The sequence below is a fragment of the Ipomoea triloba genome, chromosome 9, assembly GCF_003576645.1.
Source record: "Ipomoea triloba cultivar NCNSP0323 chromosome 9, ASM357664v1".
In the NCBI taxonomy this organism is placed as follows: domain Eukaryota; kingdom Viridiplantae; phylum Streptophyta; class Magnoliopsida; order Solanales; family Convolvulaceae; genus Ipomoea; species Ipomoea triloba.
The window spans coordinates 1,870,046-1,891,859 of NC_044924.1; the positions used below are offsets into that span (position 1 = coordinate 1,870,046).

Below are 21,814 nucleotides of genomic sequence, written 5' to 3' on the forward strand. Positions count from 1 at the left end.
CAGTAATACTCTTTCCTCTTAGTCCAAAACTTCATCAATAAAAATGGACTCCTCTTGGGCCAAGATCTTTGCAATAAAATAACTCCCTCACGAACCCACCTTTTAGGCCTAAACCTTACTAATAAAAATGGACATTTCTTGGAATAAGATCTTCCCAATAAAATAATTCCAAAAAGGACCAATCGTATATCGTGGATCAGGGTCCACATTACACTGTGGATCCTGGTCCAATACATAGAATTTATGTTCAGAATACACGGAATTCATGTTCAAGATGCACATAATTCATGTTCATAATAAACATACACATAAACACAATATAATTAACATGAATTATGTATATTATATAATTGATCGATGACACAAAACACTTATAATAATACACATAATTTATGTTCATAATGCACAACATTCATGTTCAGAATACACAAAATTCATGTTCATTATATCATATTTATGTGTATATGTATTATGAACATAAATTCTGTGTATTATGACCTCATTTAAATGATACCATGATCTCCCAAAGATATACAATTTTACCATTTTATCCAAAGAGCATTTTCTTACGGAGTATTAAATAAGACCCTCCCAAGTACATTGAGTGCATTCCTTCCTCCCAATCTACATTAACTAGTAGTATTGGGAAGTCACATAATCAATGGCAAATAAGTGAATTAGAGGAAAAAACGAAGAGTTTGAATCGCTACTAATCTATTTTGGGGACAAATACGTAAATTCATTCTCATATTCTGGCATTTTACTCCGCCGCGCTTATATATACCAGGGGGTGGCTTCTCCAATCTCCATAGTTTCATCTCCGACATCTCATACCTCCAAAGCTCAACCGCGAACAACCTCCCTGTTTCCCCCTTCCGTCTCTCTCTCTATAACTCAGATACATATATAGAGAGATAACTATATATATATCCACACAAATCAGATCAGGTACATATATAGAGAGAGAGGGGATAATAATGGAATTGGGAAAAAAATTCGCTGTTCTCTTGTGCGCAGAGGACTCCGAATACGTGAAGAAGAAATACGGGGGTTACTTTGGGGTTTTCGTGAAAATGCTGGGCGAGGAAGGCGAAATCTGGAAGGTGTTCCACGTGGCGAAGGGAGAGTTCCCGACGGACGCTGAGATCGGAGAGTTTGACGGCTACGTCATCACCGGCAGCTGCAATGACGCTCACGGCAATGACATCTGGATCTGCAAGCTCCTCAATCTTCTCAACAAGCTGGATGCCATGAAGAAGAATATTTTAGGCATTTGCTTCGGCCATCAGGTATTCATCTATTGTTTTTGTTAATATCAATTTTTAAAACTTGCTTGCATCTAATTTTTATGGATTTTTTAAAAGTATTTTTTAAAATTATCACGATGATGATAGAAGATGCGTAACAACATTAATCGCTGATTAGTTTTGATACATCACTCCCTAATAGATTTTTTTATTTTTTATTTTTTATTTTTTATTTTTACAATTGACACGAAAGTAATAGTTGAGTGAATCATGATTCTCATATGAAAATATTGATTTCTTATCAACGACCTCTCAGTCGAGTTTGTCGTAGGTACAATTTATCCTTCTGGTGTAATTTGTGAATTATTAGACAAAAACTGAATTCACTCCGGTAACTATTAATTTTCTCATTGTAATTTCTTTATAATATCTATTCATACATATTTTTTCAAATTACTGAAACATATAGATTCAATACTACTCCCACTAGAACTCGAACCCATACCTTCTATTTGGAAACTCAACTAATAAATTCCTTAGGGAGTTAATACTAGTTCAAATATTATATATATTTAAAAAGTCTGTGTAGTCCTAATTTATTTGTGAGTCACATTACATTAAACAATGGCATGTGCTAATAACATATTTTTAATACGAGAAAATAACGTTATTTCTTATCTATTTATATGCACTTGATTTTATTCAAATATTAGATATATGTTGTACCTTTCAAATGTTAGGTATATTTACAAAGGTTTTTGTGTAGTCCTAATTTATTTAGGAGTCATGTTACATTAAATAACATCATGCTTCGAGTGCGATTTTAATTTGAGAAAATAGCATATTTCTTTTATTTATTTATACTTGATTTGATGCATTCTAATATGTTCATTTTCGTATTAAATGGATATGATGTGAAATTTTTGTGGGATCAAAAGAATGTTATACGGATAAGTGTATATGTATATTTATTAGTATAGTATCTAGGTACCAAATACACATGGTGTTCATACTTCATATAATACACCATAAACTTGATTGACATGTGTAATCTTGATGGGGTGTGCATGGCATAATTTGTATATTTTTCTATTGATTCATATAAGTTATACATAAATAATGTGCAAACCCAATTAATATGATGTGTATGGCACTGATATAGCCTAACTGGTATGAATTTTTTTTTTTAATAAATTTTTTTAATATGAAGCATTGGTCGTTTTATAATTTGGCACGTTTCTCACTTTCTCTTTAGACTTTTCTGCTTTGCTAGTACGTGGGCCGTGGCATTTAGGCTTTTCCAGGGAATCTGATTAGACACTTGGCTACTTCTATAAAAATTGTTATTAAGAAATTAAGTCTATTTCATTATAATAATTATATACGGAGTATTTTATTTATATAAACTAAGATGTCAACGAACAAAATTTAAGTACAAGGGCCTTAATCTTGATTGAAACGGTCTTGGTAATACTTATGTAATAAAAATATAGTATATATTTTTCTATAAGTCAACAATATATTCAATACTAAGGTAACATAATATATTTGTCTTTAGTTCAACAACTTGATGTGTGGGCGCACCAACAGGAACTATTTAATAATTTTGTTTTTTACACTTAAAATTTAGTATACATCCTTGAAAGAAGATGTCCCACTGAGGAATAATTTTCCTTCAATAATATTCGTAATCATTATTTGAATGTACATTTTAGATAACGTCTAATTAGGCCGTTATCTGAATGTTCGTTTTGAATGATGTCAGCTTTATGACCTTAGCTGACAAAAGATTACAAAGTCACAAAAAAGTAAATCAGTTTAGTTGCACGACTCAAATTGAGAATGTCAATATATAGTTTTTATAGAGATTTGAACTTAGAACTTTATAATTATCAAGCTAATTACTCAACTAATTCGGCTCCCCGTAACTTTTCTTTTTTTGATTTATAGAAAAAAAAACAAAACCCACAATACCTATTCATACTTTTATTAGGTGAAGCCTGTCTTGTGACCCTAATTGAGAATCACAATGAGATAAACCAGTTTGAATTGTCCATAACTGCCGATTGAAACTAAGTAAGCTAATAGATAATCCTATCATAAACTTAAAATCTTGTCACTTTAATTTGGTCCCCTCCACGTCCTGAAATATTCACACTGCACATGTCTAAGGCCCACTTAATTTGGTCTCTGTTTTTTTTTGGAATACACCTAGAAAGCAAAGCTCAACAACTTTAACAAGTGTCCTCGGCATCTGTTTCCAGATGCATATACTTCTCTTTAAAACTCTCAACAATAATTCATCACTCACCAAAACCAAATAATTCCCACATTTATTTCCTTTACGGCCGGATCATATGTGTCAACTACTATCGTATAAATTTCTTGCAATCTGACTGGAAAGAAGAGTCACTCTTCTTATCTTCTCTCCCACTATGTAGTATGTATAGCTTTCATAATCACTTTAGAACTCAGTTCTAAATTGATAAAAACTTTTTGTTTAACCATTTTAAATCCTCCCAATGCCCATGTAGCTCTGCAAAAAAAGCTATCCTTTAGCCACAGTTAAATGGTAAAAGCCAATCCTCGGCTTTCTTTTACACCCATTTGATTGTATCATCTTTTCCAAGTAGCACCTTGTGGTCCAGTGACACCAAATTGCTCTCTCATATGGGATGTTGACTCTTTGTGCTTCAATAGATTGAGAAAGTAGTTATGAACATATACCTAATCTTAAGTTAATAGACTACTTAGACTGATTTTATAGTCACATGGCAAGCCTTAAGTTAATAAACTATTTAGACTGATTTTGTAGTCACAAGGCAGACTTCACATACAACACACTTCCAGTAGACGCTCATAATAAAATCAATCAAATCTTATACATTCCCAAATAGTCCTCTTTTTTTTATATGGATGAAAAGGTGCCAAGATTTGCAACTTGATTTTCCCTAACCAAAAATTGAAGATCTCTCATTGGCATGTGTCAACTGGCTTTTCAGTTTTCTTTTATCAGCTTATTATGTATTTTATACGAAAAGGGTGTGTTGATGTGATCAGATACTGGGGCGAGCGTTAGGAGGGAAGACAGGCCGAGCAACATCCGGGTGGGACATCGGCGTGACGGCCGTTCATATATCATCATCCAAGCTTTTCAGCTCTTTAAATTTGCCTGCTTCCCTTCACGTTATCGAGTGCCACCGAGACGAGGTAACAGTTTTTCTTGTTTATGTAATATTCCGTATCTATCATTTTCTCTGAATAAAAATGATTGGATTGGATATGAGGAGCAGATTATAGAACTCCCAGAGAAGGCAGAGATCATGGCATGGTCGAACAAGACAGGAATTGAAATGTTTAGGTATGGAGATCACATCATGGGCATTCAAGGTCACCCCGAGTACACCAAGGACATACTCGTGCATCTCATTGATCGCCTTAGCCAACGTAATCTCATTCAGGATGACGTCGCCATTTCTGCAAAGGCGAAGCTGGGTACATATGAGCCAGATAGGGAGGCATGGAGGAAGCTGTGCACTGGTTTTCTCAAGGGTAGATTGTGATGGGAAGGTTGAAATTCCTTGGGGTCTTTGATGGGGGTGTAAATAGAAGAAGAAGATGATGAAGAAGAAGAAGAAGAAGCCAATGATGAGAAGGTCTTGAAACCCTCGGCTTCGGATGGATATTCCATAACACGGTCTTGTTTATTTCGTTCAATGCTGTTGAACAAACAAAAACTGGCCTGTACTTGAATAATGGAGTTTTGGCACTTTAATTAAATTATTTAGAATTTTCTATGTTCCCTGTGTTCTTTATCTAGTGTCTCTAGCCCTTTTGAGGTCACAACATTCAAGAAAATAATCATTTTTGGATAAGAGAAGCCACTAGCATCTTAATTGGTAAAGAATTTCATAATTGATAAATCGATTTGTACCAAAAAATCAATAAATCACTCTCCACTAAAAATTGAACCAATTACTGATCTGACTATTTCGGATTTTTCTAGAGGCATATTAAGGCACATCGATGAAGCTTGACATATATGTTTGGAATAAATTCCATTTTTTGAGAGAATTAAAAAAAGCACTATCTCGTTGAAAGGTTGTATAAATTCACTCTTTTTGAACCCTAACGCATTTCTTAGACAAAAACTCTGTTTTTCTTTTATCAAATCAAAAAGATCAATAAATTGTTGATACTAAAATTTGATTACCAAGCCAACCCCTCACAGCCGCTACCTGGAAGTCATAGCTGATCGGTTTAATAAAAAAGGTTATTAGGCAATTCCAATGATAAATCGAACTTTAAATCTTGATTACAATTGCTTGACCAATTTGGTTATGATTGCTCTTAAAAAATAATGATCCTAATACTAGGTAGAGAAGGACAAATGGAAGCCAATAATAGCATCTATCATATACATCAAGACTCTAAGGAAACAATAGCACAAGATAATGTGACTATAGTTTGTCCAAAAACCATGATGTTCAATTCAATCAACCAAAATTACAAAAGTTTATTGGAAGCAAAACTACATTAACCACAAGTAGGGTAAATGCATTATGCATGTGTGTCCATTCATCATTGAGAACCACAGTAGGCCTTCAACAATCATAATCTGAAGGCTTAAGCATTCAGAGCAGAGTTCCTTCGGCATTCAGATAACATATCCATGTAGAATTGGCACTTGCTAATGTCGCTTCCATAGCTATTCAGACACTGCAATAAGTTAACAAATTGCATGTTAAGAACCACTTCCAGAATCAATGTGTCATAATAAGAACTTTACTCCTAAGAGTTGGGAAATCCAACACTTCCCCAACACATGAATGTAAATAAAGAGTTGACTTACATCTTGGAAGGCCTTAGTTTGCAAACTGCAAGCATCTGAGCCACTCAAGCTGTTGGGTGGGGATGCTTGAGCTGGAATAGTCTCGTGTTGAATGGTTCGAGGACCCATGACAGCATCCACTGCCCGGTGTGCCACAGCACTTCCAGTACCAAAAGCCATGCCTGTGACAATGATGGAGAATACAGCAATTATGGTCCAATTCCTCCAGAGAGAGGGGAAAAAAAAAAACATGCTTCTTATATCACAGGAAATATCTACTCACCTTGAGCTATGGTTGATCCAATGCCTGGTCCCCCACTACTGTTTTGGACAGGAGCTGGAGGAGGAGCATGGTTTACTGCAACAACATACGATAGACAACAAAAGAAGATCAAAAGAAGGGGACCATATAAAGGTTAATCAGTAAATAACTTTGCAAGTGCAAAAGGATACCTGGAGCAGGAGCTGGAGAACGTCGAGGTGCTGCACGTGGGGCAGACCTTCCTGCATAGCGATAATAATAATAACAATAATCAAGCAGTTGCAGAGGAAGGGAAGAAGTATCAGGAAGTTAAAACATGTTAGAAAGACAAATGTATTAGATTCCTAAAACAAATCAACAAAAGGACTAATGAGGCAAATGTAAGACTAAAAATAAAACTTAACAAAGATAGAGAACAAGATCTGAAAATGTATGACAAGGTGAGGAGATAAAACATTTTTAAAAGACACATTAGATGCCAGGACTAATATATAAATCTTGGAACATGCCAGAACTAGGATTTAGAAGGCACCAAGAAATCAAGTTAAGTTTCACAACATTGAAATATGATTCAAACTCAGCTACTGCCTATCCTAATAACTCCACCCAGTGCACAAATCAAATATTTCACATAAGGCCATATAATCAATAAGTTAAGGCCTTTTTGCTAACATAGTCAGCCAATTTTGATTTATTTGATCACTTGTTTGACTTGGTTAAACAATCAATATGAGTGTTTGATAAGCTATTACAGAGTACAAATTCTTCTTCTTCTTCTTCAATGTCTATAAATCAAGGCTCGAACACTGCAATCCACTGCCACTAATGCATTTATGATTAAATAATCATCGTTCCCATTCATTCGAAACAAAATCGCTTTCTCTTATCCAGAACCATCAGCAATCATAACAGAATAATTCAACTATTTACACGTAATATATGCCTAAGAAATTAGTACGATCGCATGTTGATCCGATCAACGTAAAGATAAAACTGAGGAGAATCTGAGAAACTCACCGCCAGAGCTTCGGCGAGGCATGTCGTCGGGGAAACCTAAAAAGAGAGAGAGAATTGACGAGAGAGGCGGTTGATAAACGATTGTGTAATATGGGATCCTTTCACGGAACGCCGGAGACGATGCGCGCATTTATATATACGCTATTTGGTCAAAGTCAGACGAGGTTTAGATTGCGAGGGTTACGTGGCGATATCTGGACCGCTAGCGCGAGTTCCTCTAAGTCTTCCACCAATCGATATGAAGCCCACGAAACCGGCGCTGGGGCTGAGCGTACCTGATTCACGGATAAGCAGAGAATATGCGCGCGTTTTCTGGAGACTTCGTTCTTGACTTCTTGTTCTTTTGTTTTAATTTTTAAATAATGTTATTTTCTCAAATATTTACTAATTAATTTTATTACATGTAATATAAATAATCATTAACTGAAATCACTGCATCAACCCAAAATAATCAATAGTACGTCAAACTTGCAAAAATCCTCATCTTGAGAGTTATATCTTTTAAACAAGACAAATCTCATTTAAAGTAATTAGTATTGATTAGTTAATTTTCAAGTTGAGAAATATTTCATTTTAACTATACATTGGGTAAACTACATGAAACACGAAATAAACAAGAAACTTCAACATCATGTGGATGGATTGGGAGGAGCCCCCTCCCCGCGTCGAGGACATCTCGAAAGGGTGTCTGTTGTAAGGACTGGACTTAGCCTTCCTTTAGATCCAAAAAACTATACTCTTATATAATAATAACTAAAAACTATACTCTTATATAATAATAACTTGTAAAATACACAAAAGAAGCAAACCGTATTAAAAGATCATGTGCGACAAACTTAACCGAGCTCAAGCATCTCCTTTTTGAGAATATTGTTAGGGTATATTTTCCACATTTTATGTAGTTTATGGTATTCTTGCTGTATTAAAAAAAACATATAATATATTTATTAAAATTAAAAAAAATCCCCAAAAAGAATGCTTTTTATTAATAGTATAATGAGGTCCAAGGGGATGTCTAACTGTCTAAGTGCACAACTTTCTGTCAAACAAAACTCCTAACTCAATGATTAGTTGTTGATGGAAGCAAAAAGCAAAGTTGCATTTGTTCCTCCAAAGCCAAAGGAGTTCGATAGAACAACCTTAGCATCTATCTGCTTCGACGCTGTCAATGGGGTGAAATCACCAGTAAATATGGGATCTGGTTTTTTAAGGTTTAGCGTCAAAGGCGCCATTCCCTGCAACCAAAAAAAAAAACATTCCAACAATCAATGGCCTGCTAGATAGTTGTAAGAGCAGAAAAGATCAAACAGTTTAAAGATGGACTTTGTTAGTAAAAGCATCCTATATACACTTCAAATGCAACAAAAGCCCGTGCCAAATCCGGATTACTGGATTAGTATTGCAGTGGTGAGAATATCAGATATTGTACGCCCCCAAAAAATTGCAGCAAATGTAACGTACATGGTGTAGTGCTAGTATAGCAAAAATAGCTTCTACAGCTCCAGCTGCCCCGAGTAGATGGCCAACCGCACCCTGGTGTTTTGGCACAAAGTAAGAAACAACCAGAACGGTGAATACAGAATACCGGAGTATATCTTGACTTTTATGTGATGAATATCGAGGAAAACTAAAAATTATGTTAGCAGCTTAATGAACATTTCGAGGTTAGGTCAAGATGTATAAACCGAAAGTCTAAGAGTGTGTCAACCATCGTGATTCATGGCTAAGTTTCCAACGCGACTGTGAACACTCGACTCTGAGCTTACCTTTGTTGAGGAGAAGGCCAGAGCACCAGATGTTGCATGATCCGAAAATACATGTTTTATTGCAGTAGCTTCCACAGCATCACCTGAGAAAGGGGGTATATTGAGTAACAAGTTATTTGAAATGTCAATGTATTTCTAGTGAAATTGTTTCAATTGTAAAAATTGATTATAATTTGTGATATCTAACTACTACTACCCAAAGGTGTAGACGTTGCGTGTGCGTTTATGTAACCGACTTGATTAGGATGAAGACCAGACTGCAAAAGGAATAACAAACTATAGCATGTTAGTTAAAGAATAAGATAAATCCATGCATATGCAACAACGCCTTTGGGAAGGTTGCTCCTAAGCGGGACCTGATTGAGATTCAGCTGGATTAGTCTCATCCCGCAGAAAGGCGACAAAGATGGGATGCAGATACTAGTGCAATATACAAAGAATAAAATAAAATTTTCACCACACCATCATAAAGAAAAAGGTGGGTGGGTGCGGGTGGAATTTTCTCTCTAGCTCACAAGTGTAGGTAACAATGAAGAAGGATATGAACACACTGATAATTGTCTATGCCATGTCAGCAGTAAATCTCATTGCCGCACTATCTCACCTGCTTTAGAGCACGTGTCATGGCCAGAATAGCACCTCTTCCACTAAGATGTGGTTGAGTAATGTGATATGCATCGCCTGAACAAGTAAGCAAGGTTGCGTCAAACAAAAAGCTGAAACCAAATTGGGAAATGGAATAACAGAGTAATCCAGCATAGTGATTGCATACACAAAATACAAACCTGAGGTACCATAACCACGAACCTCAGCATATATCTTAGCCCCTCGTTTTTTTGCATGCTCCAATTCCTTAGGAAATAAAACCGAACGTGTGATATATAAAAATAAAAAAGAGGAATGCACCAATTGGGATATTACAAACAAAAAATAGTCATATATGATCAAAATGCAGGTGAGCCAATGAGTGAAAACTAACCTCCAACACTAAAATACCAGAACCTTCACCAATGCTGCGATTCAACAACACAGAAGAGATATTAGAGAGAATGAGATAATTCAGATCCAATCAATAAAAGAAAGCCTCTGTAAGTTGAATTATCACTTACACAAATCCATCACGATCGCAATCAAATGGCCTTGAAGCTTCTTGTGGTTCAGCATTATACTTGGTAGTCAATGCTCTTGACCTGCATTAGAAATACCACTTCGTTTAAAAGCAAAACATATCAAAAGGCACATTCACAAGAGAATTTATCCAGGATTCTAAGCATGTATGTAGAATGGAATCATTTGCAGCCATGCTTGAACTTTGAAGAATGATTTTCCTTTTCAAGTTAAAAAGCTGCAACTGATTCTATAATGAGTTAATGACAAGATATCACGGTAAGCTACTTTCAGACCCCTGGCCTTAATGCTATAAATTACTGGTCCCAAAATTGAGATCGGGAAGTGGCACCCAATTAAATTCAAAGAGAGAACAATGAGTACTTGAACCAAGTAATAAAAGTTGAGACCACTACCTACAAAACCCTGCAATAGATAAAGCATCAATGCTGGCTTCTGTCCCTCCAGCAACCATGACATCCGCATCACCAAATTGGATCATCCTAGTAGCATCCCCGACTGAATGTGCTCCAGTGGCACAAGCTGTCACTGCAGCATGGTTTGGTCCCTAAATTCAAATACATGACTAGAATATACAACTATCTTTAAAAGATTTTATTCAACATTAATATAAAAAAGCAACTAATGTGGTTGACGTACCTGAAATCCATACTTCATGCTTACATGGCCCGAAGCCATGTTGATCAGTATCCGTGGGATGAAAAATGGACTAATCCGACGTGAGTTCTACAACCACAAAGCAAATGGTTATCTGTTATAATACTGAAATTCCTACATGCTCATTGGTATATTCAAGTCCAGGCCTGAGGATATGACTATAAACCACTTTGAATAAACAACTTAAATAAGCATGTTTATGATAATTGCTTTTCAAACAAGCTCCATAAATACGTTTATAATAGTTGAAATGGGATTGGTATTTCAATTGGCTCCTGGAGAACTGTTGTTCAGCTTATTCTGATAACATTAAGTTAAAAACAGCTTTTCAAAATCCATAAGCTGTTTTTATCAGTCTATCCAAACACAGCACAAACTGGCTCCGAGTATTATAGCAGTAGATAAGCTCAATACACTAACCTTCTCGCTGATCATTCTGGATGCATCCAAAATATCAACAATGCTTCCAGTTCCAGCACCTATGGAGACTCCCTGATAGACTTCTGCTTAGATGCCAACACAAAGCAAACGAAAATCACATTTTGAAATCAAAGCAAAGAAAAATACATACTGTTCGCTCCTTCTCATCCAAGGTGGTTGGTATCCAATTAGCATCCTTGAGGGCTTCATCAGCAGCACATAATGCGTATCCAATAAACCTAGCAATAGATCTATGCTCCTGCAAAACCATACCATGAATAGCACTCCCTATTTATATTACTGTGACCTGCTATCCCTCATTCAGAAGGATTAACTACATCTTGATTACAAATCCCTTCTTCTAAATAAGGTAATGCATGCTTGAGACTTATTCAAATGTAACTGTTGTGTGTTAAAGATTGGCTAAATATGAAATGAACAAGCAGCAGAACAGTACCTTGGAATTGAGCCACAGCTCCTCCTGGAATTCCCCCGGGCTAGTTCCAGAAGGCACAATTGCCGCAACTTTTGATGTCAATTGATCAAAAGCTCGCAACTGAACTTCTTCATCAAATCCACTCATCTTCAAATCATCAAGAGTTACTGCTCTTACACCACATTCCCCTTGTATTAGTCGCTCCCATGTAGCTTTGACCCCACAACCAAGTGGTGTCACCATGCCAACACCTGAAAATGAAAACCACAATTTTTTTTTTTAAATCAATCCTTTATCACCATCCACCTTAACTTTCCAATTTTATTAACTATGAAAAGTTGAAGATCACAATTTCATGCAAAATTGTTATCGTTATGACCCCTGCTCCTGCACTTAACAAATGTTACACTATTCACTGATAATGGAACAGCAACAGAAACCCCATTATTACAACTGTTATACCAGAATTCAGTGTGTGCTCAATTCAGAATGCCCCTAGCTCTTGCTAAACATTTGGCACACATCAAAATCAGAACTAGGAGGACAGATGGTTAATATAGTTATTACCGGTGACAACAACTCTTCGGGGAGGGAAAAATGGCGGCGGGTCAAAAGCATCGGAGGAGCAGTACCGGCGAAGTTGAAGGCGGGAAGGGACGAATCTGAACCAGTTTCCTCTTGTCATTTCTGCAGATCAGGGCGCGGGGAAGAGTGCAACTTACCCACCTGAGTACTGTTTTGAAGTTTTGAACAGAAATACCCTAAAGTTTGTCGATTCCATGAAACATGTTCAATTGTTCTCAAAATTGTTCGATGTGGTCTTGTTTGTTAAGTAGCGCTGCAATTTTCTAAATAGTAAAGAAAGTTGAAATTGGGAGCTCCATACTTTGAGCGAAGCAAATTGAAGCATTTGTTTCATCTCAATTAATTGATATTTAAACTTATAATCTATTTTTTATTGTGTGTTTGAGAATCAGAAAAATAATTTACTGAAAAATGAGTCTTTTTTATAAAATATTTTTTATAGTATTTTATTGCATTCCAAAAAATAGTTCCTAGTTGGTTATTTTTAGTAAAATAAGTAAAATTGTAATTTATTAATGTATTTATATAAAAATAATAATAATAATAAATACGGAGTATTATTTATTAAAAACTTGAGTGTCATTCATAAAATGAGTGTTATTATAAGAAAAAAAAAACATATGCATATCTCTATTTTTTGGTCTCAGACACAAGACATATGCGATCTGGTTTCCAATGCTCTCTGGTTTCAATTTTGGAAAACCAAAGTTTGGTTTCCATCTAAAATCGGAGCTCTGATTCTGATTTTCGGCTTCGGCTATGACACTGGTAACTGGAAATCAAATTCGAGCAATGGACAATAAGGTGAAGAAATTGCCCATATGTTCAACAAACTTGAGTACTATCATACTCAAGCACAATCGGTCATAAACAAAACATAGTTGCTGATTTTTCTTTTATTTTTTTGGCAACTAATGGCAACAAGGAGTGAGTGGAGTATAACACTTTCCTCATGGTTGCGTTAACAGTTTACTTAATTCAGAATGTCTTGATAAACGTTACTAGTTTGTATCTCATCATTGAGACGGAGTAGTTTTTTGTTTGTTTTGTTTCCAACTTTCAGTCTCGTAATTTCGTGCTTATTTTTTGTTTATGAATTATACTAAAGTTGCAAATTTCGTCAATAATATTTAATTGTTAAATTGACGAAAAGTATAACTTTAATGATAATTCAGGGGAGAAAAGTGAGTATAAACAACACTTAGGGATAAATTATACAATTACCTTATAACTTAGGGGTGAAAAATATAATTTTACCTAAAATAAAATTAATTATAACAATATCGCAAAAATCGTGATATAATATCAAATCATCAAATGCTAATAAGGATTAAGGAGTACAATTTTAAGTCATTATGAAGTAGTAAGTAGGGAGTATAAGTCTATAACGAAAAGAAAACCAACTATTATCGGTTTTCTTTTGCTTGCGCGGTAGGACAGAGCACACAAACACGCCCTCCCCTTCTACTCTGGCACCCGCTGTCCCTCTCTCCCAAAACTTTTCAAAACTTCACTAGGGTTTTCACATCAACGATCTCTCCGAAATTCCTGCGTTGTATCTCAACAGCAGAGCACAGCGATCCCAATCGAAGCTTACGCTAATCTCCATGGCGGAAGAAGCCGTTCCTTCTTCTACATCGACGTCCAATTTGAATGCGGCGCCGCTGGGGCATTCGGTCATTCCTATTGTGAACAAGCTGCAAGACATCTTCGCGCAGCTCGGTAGCCAGTCCACGATCGAGCTCCCTCAGGTGGCCGTCGTTGGCAGCCAAAGCAGTGGTAAATCAAGCGTCCTCGAAGCCCTCGTTGGTCGCGACTTCTTGCCCCGAGGCTCCGACATCTGTACTCGCCGTCCCCTCGTGCTTCAGTTGCTCCAGACCAAACGGAAGCCTGACAGCACTGATGAGGAGTGGGGAGAGTTCCTCCACCTCCCTGGGAAGAAGTTTTTCGATTTCAATGATATTCGGAGAGAAATTCAGGTAAAATACGGGAGATTTGGTTATTACAACTCAAATTTTAATCCAAAAAATTAGAATAAGGCATTGCTCAAAGTTTCAAACTCAAATATATAAAGAGGTTACTGTCTTACTGATATACTTGAATAACTGCTGTAGAACTCCTTTCTCCTAATAGTTGCCTGTAAGTGCCAATAATTTAATCTCAATTATTATTCATCTTGGCTGGCTTTAGGCTGAGACAGACAGAGAAGCTGGAGGGAACAAAGGTGTTTCGGACAAACAGATTCGGTTGAAAATATTCTCTCCAAATGTTCTAGATATTACTCTAGTTGATTTGCCTGGCATAACAAAGGTCCCTGTTGGTGATCAGCCTACTGATATTGAAGCCCGTATCAGGACAATGATAATGTCATATATTAAACTCCCAAGTTGCCTAATACTGGCTGTTACACCAGCCAATGCTGACTTAGCGAATTCAGATGCCCTCCAGATTGCTGGAAATGCCGACCCTGATGGTACACAATGCACTTAATGTTTAGTTGACCAAAAAAATTGAATGCAATGTGTTAATGATTCTGATATGTTACTGATTTCTCTGTCAGGTTATCGAACCATTGGTATAATCACAAAGGTGAGATACACTGAAATCAAATTCTCTTTTGTACCTTTGATCTAAAACTTGCACGTGTCTAATTTGCTGTACATTGTTCTTTGTCTTTCCTCTGATACTTCAGTTGGACATTATGGACCGGGGTACTGATGCTCGCAATTTTTTGCTTGGGAAAGTGATTCCACTTCGCCTTGGTTATATTGGGGTTGTAAATCGTAGCCAGGAGGTATTTTTTTCATCTTAACTTGTAGGAAACTCTGCATTTTATGTGGCATATCAATATGCTAAAATGGCTGCCATATTGATGCAAAACATTGAATTATGTATATTTAATTCTAAAGCAGGATGCTATATGGTAAAAGTATAAGCGTGCTGTTTTTGTATGAATAAATTTAACAAAAAGTTATATGTGGATTTGTGCATTTGTATCCCGCTCAAATTGTCCGTATATGTGAACCAGGATATTCTGATGAATCGGAGCATTAAGGATGCACTCATTGCTGAGGAAAAGTTCTTCCGGAGTCGTCCTGTATGGCACTAGTCTGTTATTGTGTTGCTTCTTACTATTTGGACCTTCTTTGTGATGAGCCACTCTCATTTTTAATAATTGTCTTGGATGAAGGTTTATAGTGATCTTGCTGATCGTTGTGGTGTTCCTCAGTTGGCCAAAAAGTTGAACCAGGTGAACAGTTCAATACTAAGTTGCCTTCATGTTTGTGCATTTATAAGACATTATTGAAAAGAAACAAAGTTCTACCATCAAATAATTTTTTTTACAGTGTGAATACACCTAGAAATTAGCATATATTAATTTTGTAAATACTTGTCTTTTGGATGCTAATATCTTTTTTATTTTGATTATCTAATATTCTTTTAGTGTGCTCCCTTTATAAGTTTTTTTTTTTTGGCATTTGGATGCTACTATCTTGTTTTTTTCCATTATCTAATATTCTTTAACTGTGCTCCCTTTTTATAAGTACAATATTAGTCATCCTCTACCCTTTGCAGATTCTGGTGCAACACATCAAAACTGTTCTTCCAGGCTTGAAGTCACGCATTAGTGCTGCACTTGTTTCTGTTGCAAAGGAGCATGCTAGCTTTGGGGAGATTACTGAGTCAAAGGTAGATTTTGTGTTAACTTGCATAAAATTATGCATTGCTCATTCATGATTCTGGATCTTGTTGGCAGACTTTTCCCATCCTTGAGTTATCTAATATTTGATTCAGACAACTTGATTGTTTTCAAGCTTCAAGCTGGTTCTTATCATGCATGTATAATTTCTTTGCTATGTCTATATATATAGGCTGGTCAAGGAGCACTGCTTTTGAACATTCTTTCGAAGTATTCTGAAGGTATTTTGACTTATTTTATTTTATTTTATTTTTGGGGGTCAATAAAGTCCTTGAATTTTTCTAGAAAATGCAATTAGAGCATTGAACTGAAAAAAGCTTTAAATAGATGCCTGAAAGCCTAAACTTGAAAAAAAGCATCTCACCCCCTGTTGCATATAAACATCTTGTTAAATGCCACATAGGATGCCAACTCATATATTTATCATGTTTGTTCTACACATAGGACACTGACTCATCTCCAAAAGAATTAAAAAGTTCACCTCCCCTTTTTAATTAATTAATTATTTATTTATAAAGAAAAATTGTCATGGCTGCCATGGCAGTTATGAAGTTTTAAAAAATTATTATTGTTTTTGTTATTATTTTAATGTTGGATGCCATGTCAATAAAAACCAGCCACTTCATCTACTTTTTTTAAGGGCTGCTGGCTGTTTTATTAGGGTAAATATGGTCCAATTGCTCTTCTTTTCCAAGTTCAAGTGTCTACTTGTAGCTTTTTTCATTCTGAGGGTCCAACTGCATTTTTCAGTAATGTTTGAGGTCTTATTTGATCCGTATCTTTTTATTTATTTATTTATTTTTTTTAGTAGTGGAGATATTTGCCTTAGTTTTAAACATATTCTGAAGACTGCTGGACCCTATGATAGTATTTAATTTTTGGTTTATCTCTTGAGCCATATTCAATGTTCATTTCTAACTTGAATCTAGAATGGACTCATAATCTCTCTCACTATCATAAACTTGTTGGCATCTTTGTTTGGGCAGCTTTCTCTTCAATGATAGAGGGGAAAAATGAAGAGATGTCAACATCTGAGTTGTCTGGTGGTGCAAGGATTCATTACATTTTCCAGAACATATATGTGAAGAGTCTTGAGGTACCTAAAGTTGATTTTTAGAATTATCATTGCTACTTTTTGGATTTTCAAATCTGCATGAGCAGAGCACATCAAATTCTAATAGCGGCATATACTCATCTCCATCTATACCTTAATGGAAGGTTATGTATAGGAATTAGAAACTATTAGGAGTATATGCCCATCTTCACACTTTGAAAGAAGATGCAGTTTTTGGATCACGTAAACTTGTGTTGTCTTTTATATAAATTCTAGCTCAGTCTTCTTTTTTATGATCAAATCTTTACAGCTCTAATGGAGTGTGAACTGGATCATAACTTCTAGCAAATACATTGTGGATCTTAGAAGGGGCTGTATTTTAAGATTAAGAATCACGTGGCCTTATAATGTCTTTTACTCTTTTATATAACTTCCAGTTCTCAAAGTATTCTTTCATTTTCTCTTTATTTATATAATATATTACAGTTTGTTAAAGTATTCTTTAGCCTCAAAGATTCAATTGGGTGTGAACCATAGCATAACATTGAGCAACTTCATTTTGGATCTTATATTGTTAGATTAGATGCACCATCAATTTTTGTTTCTGAACTTTTCTATATGAGTAATTGTTTCTGGCTGATTCTGCATCAAATTTGGAATCATTTGCAGGATGTGGATCCTTGTGAAGATTTAACTGATGAAGATATTCGAACTGCCATACAAAATGCAACTGGTCCTAAATCTGCATTGTTTGTACCTGAAGTAATCTCAAGTGTCCACTTGCTTAAAAATTTGTATTTTATATCTATTAATAAAGAGCAGAGTATCTCTTTTTATCTGTTCATGATTTTTATTTAATTGACTTCAGTTGGCATTAAATTTCATGTTAACCTTTTAATATGAAGGTACCATTTGAAGTTCTTGTTCGAAGGCAAATAGCACGATTATTGGATCCTAGTCTTCAATGTGCAAGGTTTATTTATGATGAGTTAATAAAGGTAGGTGTGGCAAAGTTTTTGTACTTTACTGTTGCATGAGGATTCAATTTATAAGTATTGTCTACTTATTCCGGAGTTCACCTTACAGATGAGCCACCGTTGTATGGCGAATGAATTGCAACGATTTCCGGTTTTAAGAAAGCGAATGGATGAGGTCATAGGAAATTTTTTACGAGAAGGCCTGCAGCCATCAGAAACTATGATTGGACACATTATTGAAATGGAGGTATGGCCTATTTCTGTTCCTGCCATTCTTGTGGATATAATATTATACTCATGGAAGATTAGGTTTGATGTAGTAGCAAAGTTCACACTTTTGTACCATTAGTTCATGGCTCATGCTTGGGAAATACTACATTCTAAGCCTTCCATCTCCAAACCCCTAGATGATGTGAATTCTAAGATCACAAATTCCAACCTTTTTTTCATTTTTTCATAGAGTGACCAAATTGGTACATTGGCCTCCCTTGAATAGTGTTGAATTTTTTCTAATTCTTGCACAAAAAATTATAGTGGCTTCTGTTAGTGGTTGGATTAATGTGAAATGCTTGATGTCTATGGCTTTGTAAGTTAGACTCACTATCCTCAGTTTCTTTTGTCAACAAACAGTAGATTTCACAAATTACTATATTACATCTCCGGATCTTTGTTTCTTTATTCCAACAGTGTATATAATACTGCAAAAATATTGTTTTTTTTTAAAAATGTTTTTTAAAAATCTTTTGTTTATTATTATTATTATTATTTTATCTAGAATGTGTAGCTAAGTGTGATGGTTTTGTTTTCTAGATGGATTACATTAACACTTCCCATCACAATTTTATTGGTGGGAGCAAAGCTGTGGAGATGGCACTGCAGCAGGTTAAGTCCTCCAGGATTGCTGCCCCCGTTTCAAGGCAAAAAGTAAATTTATGACTTGCTTTTATCATTTTGTGTCATTACTCTCTATTCCATGATCTTCTAAGCCCAGTCACAAGTATGGTTTGCATATTGCTTATCAGGATGGAGTGGATGCAGATAAAGCACCAGGATCAGAAAAAAGTTTCAAGCCTCGTGCAATTCTTGCTAGACCTGTAAATGGAATTGTTCCAGAGCAGGCAGGTTTTTATTTATTTTTCATAATCTATAAGCTTGGTATAGGATATACAGGTGGGTGGCTGGAGAAGGGTGTTGGGGCAGGAGACAGAGAAGATGTGGGGGGAGGGGAGGGGAGGGGAGCAGAGTAATATTTTAATGCTAATTTGTTTTGTGGATTCTTTTACACTTGCCCGCCATGAATCCTGTGACTGCAACTGCTTAGTTTCCATGATAGCCTGCCATGAACTGTCCAAACTAGTCACAGTTTTACATTGACTTCTGTTAGATGCAAAGGGGTTTTGCTCTTCTAATATAGAATATATCTTGTTCAGCTGCTAGCATGGGTATAATTCAGCGCACTAATTTTGGTGTTCCTACTTGTTTGCATTATAAACAGGGTGTTCGGTCTGCTCAAGAAGTTGAAAAGCCCACATCTGGTAAAAGTTGTTTTCTTGAAATACTCTGCTAATATAGTATTCTTATCCTTGCCAAGTATTTTTTGCATTAACTTGCAATAAGTGCTTCTACTTCATCATTTTAGCTTATAAGCAATAAGGTGCACTTTGACATATCGATTAGATTGCTGGTTCTTTGTTCTAAATGCCTTAATTGACATGATTCTCAATTAGGAGCTACTGTTGGTTCAAGTTGGGGAATATCATCAATATTTGGTGGGTCTGATCATCGTACATCTGTTAAAGAAAACTCAACTAGCAAGCCTTTCAGTGATCCTATCCAGAACATGGAACATTCTTTTTCTATGATTCATTTGAGAGAGGTAGGCTTGCAAAGTATCTACCTAACAAATACTCCATATCTATTTAGCCTTTTGGTTGTTTACTTGATTACCTTAAAACTAATATATGTGTATATATATCTGATTCTTTTCCTTGTAGCCACCAAGTGTCTTGAGGCCCACAGAAACCCACACAGATCAGGAGACCATCGAAATAACTGTGACGAAACTGTTGCTGAGATCATATTATGACATTGTTAGAAAGAATATTGAAGATTCTGTACCTAAAGCAATCATGCACTTCCTGGTAATTATGACGTTTTATGTTTTGCAATTTATTGTTTTGTATTATTCCTTGAATGTTTCTTCAGTTCCCATGAGTAAGGTAAATGAGCATTTTCAATGCATGCCCTATTTGAGTTGGATAGCAATAGCTTGACTTTTCTAGTATCCCAATAGAATTTTCCGGTTTATTCAAGTTAGTGATTAAAGAATTTGCACTTCTTCTGGCACTAATGTTTCTTACTCTTTTATCAGGTAAATCACACCAAACGAGAACTGCACAATGTATTTATCAAAAAGCTTTACAGGTATTTATAGGTTAATATTATTAAAATGTGTAAGAGTGAGGGTCAGTGATCACAATCTTCCAGAATTTTGGCTTACTGAAATTGTTCACATGCTTATTGTTTGCTGATAAAAATCTCCTCAATGGTTGAGCTTTATTCCATGCAAATGCCCCTTTGCTCTTTCATTTGTGTTACATTTGATCTCTTAAAAAAAAATTGCATGCTATTGTATGGTAATTTATTATTATTATTGCAAGTGTTTTGTATGGTTATTGCAACTCATCTGTCTCTCCATATGGTTTGAATAGAGATAACCTCTTTGAAGAGATGCTGCAAGAACCTGATGAGGTAGCTATGAAGAGAAAGCGCACTCGTGACACACTTCGTGTACTTCAGCAAGCATTCAAGGTCACTTGTTAATCCACTATGCTTTTAGATTTATAAAATATGAAGTATAACTGTATAAATTCTTAGATTTCTACAAATTAACAATAAAACATTTTTTTTTTTGCTGGGTTGGTAGAGGTTGACAATGAATTTTACTTATCTACATGTCATGATGTCAAAAGTCATTATAGAAGGTTTTTTCTTTTGCATGCAGACGTTGGATGAATTGCCACTTGAAGCTGAGTCAGTTGAAAGAGGCTATAGTTTGAGTTCTGATCCAACAGGGTTGCCAAAGATCCATGGGCTCCCCACATCCTCTATGTATACTACTAGTAGTTCAGTGGATTCATACACTGCTTCCCCCAAGAACCCAAGATCACGCAAATCTTCACATTCAGGGGAGCTTCAGTCACCCATGTATGTTGGTGGAGATTCTAATGGCAATGGACGCAATTCTCTTCTGGGACTTTACCCAACAATTGATGCATAAGAATGCAGGAATGAACAACATTTTGATAATTTGGATTTATTTTATTTCCATCTCCAACATTATTGCAGAGGCATTGCAGGATCTAAAGCTTTGGATCTGGTATGATGGAGAGTTGCTATTCTTTTATGGAAAGATGATGCTTAGATGTATAATATTATATGCCTACGGCCTACCCATATAAAGTTAATTTTTTGGTCCCTATAGCACATCATATATGCATTAGTTTAGGCTCTGAATGAATAATTTGTAGCTGTGTGAACAGAAGCTGCAATCATTTTTGTTTTTTTAGTTTCGGGTTGTGGCCAACTGATGCCTGATATTTGAAGGCTTACACGTTTAAGAATTCCTAACTGTAACTCTTTTCGTTGGGAATGCGTTCATTCTTTATAGCTTGATATATCTTTCGTTGGGAATGCGTTCATTCTTTATAGCTTGATACATCTATCTAAACATT

The 21,814-nt window shown here is 35.7% G+C and overlaps 4 protein-coding genes across 5 annotated transcripts; 2 read left to right on the top strand and 2 right to left on the bottom strand.

Moving 5' to 3' along the window:
- Window positions 1–721: 721 nt before the first annotated feature.
- Window positions 722–5,047, top strand: LOC116028479 (gamma-glutamyl peptidase 5-like). Its single transcript, XM_031270199.1, has 3 exons — window positions 722–1,289; window positions 4,308–4,457; window positions 4,541–5,047. Exons 1-3 carry the CDS (start codon window positions 978–980, stop codon window positions 4,808–4,810), a joined length of 732 nt encoding a protein of 243 aa, XP_031126059.1. The 5' UTR covers window positions 722–977; the 3' UTR covers window positions 4,811–5,047.
- Window positions 5,048–5,638: 591 nt separating this feature from the next.
- On the bottom strand, window positions 5,639–7,480 carry LOC116030342 (uncharacterized protein C6C3.02c-like). Its single transcript, XM_031272568.1, has 5 exons — window positions 7,358–7,480; window positions 6,532–6,582; window positions 6,362–6,436; window positions 6,100–6,260; window positions 5,639–5,966 (listed from the first exon to the last, which is right to left on the bottom strand). The coding sequence occupies exons 1-5, from the start codon at window positions 7,377–7,379 to the stop codon at window positions 5,874–5,876; spliced, it is 402 nt and encodes a 133-aa protein (XP_031128428.1). The 5' UTR covers window positions 7,380–7,480; the 3' UTR covers window positions 5,639–5,873.
- An 824-nt stretch (window positions 7,481–8,304) lies between these two features.
- On the bottom strand, window positions 8,305–12,563 carry LOC116028523 (3-oxoacyl-[acyl-carrier-protein] synthase, mitochondrial-like). Its single transcript, XM_031270256.1, has 14 exons — window positions 12,332–12,563; window positions 11,786–12,015; window positions 11,480–11,587; window positions 11,329–11,400; window positions 10,891–10,977; window positions 10,647–10,798; window positions 10,233–10,313; window positions 10,103–10,136; window positions 9,909–9,975; window positions 9,728–9,804; window positions 9,320–9,380; window positions 9,124–9,206; window positions 8,819–8,890; window positions 8,305–8,592 (listed from the first exon to the last, which is right to left on the bottom strand). The coding sequence occupies exons 1-14, from the start codon at window positions 12,447–12,449 to the stop codon at window positions 8,425–8,427; spliced, it is 1,410 nt and encodes a 469-aa protein (XP_031126116.1). The 5' UTR covers window positions 12,450–12,563; the 3' UTR covers window positions 8,305–8,424.
- Window positions 12,564–13,768: 1,205 nt separating this feature from the next.
- On the top strand, window positions 13,769–21,773 carry LOC116028521 (dynamin-related protein 3A). Of its 2 annotated transcripts, none has more exons than XM_031270252.1 (20): window positions 13,769–14,328; window positions 14,540–14,822; window positions 14,910–14,938; window positions 15,042–15,143; window positions 15,378–15,446; window positions 15,540–15,599; window positions 15,926–16,039; window positions 16,222–16,270; window positions 17,036–17,145; window positions 17,773–17,865; window positions 18,009–18,101; window positions 18,190–18,327; window positions 18,891–19,004; window positions 19,079–19,198; window positions 19,576–19,615; window positions 19,808–19,956; window positions 20,075–20,221; window positions 20,452–20,504; window positions 20,792–20,891; window positions 21,085–21,773. In XM_031270252.1, the coding sequence occupies exons 1-20, from the start codon at window positions 13,957–13,959 to the stop codon at window positions 21,358–21,360; spliced, it is 2,511 nt and encodes an 836-aa protein (XP_031126112.1). In that variant the 5' UTR covers window positions 13,769–13,956; the 3' UTR covers window positions 21,361–21,773. The 2 variants fall into 2 exon arrangements, with proteins under 2 accessions (XP_031126112.1, XP_031126113.1); XM_031270253.1 differs by having other exon boundaries at window positions 19,103–19,198.
- The last annotated feature ends 41 nt before the right edge of the window (window positions 21,774–21,814 follow it).

Coding starts and splice junctions, on each gene's coding strand:
- LOC116028523 (XM_031270256.1), bottom strand. CDS start 12,449: ATGACAAGAGGAAACTGGTTCAGATTCGTCCCTTCCCGCCTTCAACTT. Junction 11,588..11,785: donor AGCTGTGGCTCAATTCCAAG/GTACTGTTCTGC, acceptor ATGGTTTTGCAG/GAGCATAGATCTATTGCTAG. Junction 9,207..9,319: donor CGCAACGTCTACACCTTTGG/GTAGTAGTAGTT, acceptor CCCCTTTCTCAG/GTGATGCTGTGGAAGCTACT.
- LOC116030342 (XM_031272568.1), bottom strand. CDS start 7,379: ATGCCTCGCCGAAGCTCTGGCG. Junction 6,437..6,531: donor TTCTCCAGCTCCTGCTCCAG/GTATCCTTTTGC, acceptor ATGTTGTTGCAG/TAAACCATGCTCCTCCTCCA. Junction 5,967..6,099: donor AAACTAAGGCCTTCCAAGAT/GTAAGTCAACTC, acceptor AACTTATTGCAG/TGTCTGAATAGCTATGGAAG.
- LOC116028521 (XM_031270252.1), top strand. CDS start 13,957: ATGGCGGAAGAAGCCGTTCCTTCTTCTACATCGACGTCCAATTTGAAT. Junction 19,199..19,575: donor ATGGAATTGTTCCAGAGCAG/GCAGGTTTTTAT, acceptor CATTATAAACAG/GGTGTTCGGTCTGCTCAAGA. Junction 20,505..20,791: donor TTTATCAAAAAGCTTTACAG/GTATTTATAGGT, acceptor TGGTTTGAATAG/AGATAACCTCTTTGAAGAGA.
- LOC116028479 (XM_031270199.1), top strand. CDS start 978: ATGGAATTGGGAAAAAAATTCGCTGTTCTCTTGTGCGCAGAGGACTCC. Junction 1,290..4,307: donor GCATTTGCTTCGGCCATCAG/GTATTCATCTAT, acceptor TGATGTGATCAG/ATACTGGGGCGAGCGTTAGG. Junction 4,458..4,540: donor TCGAGTGCCACCGAGACGAG/GTAACAGTTTTT, acceptor TATGAGGAGCAG/ATTATAGAACTCCCAGAGAA.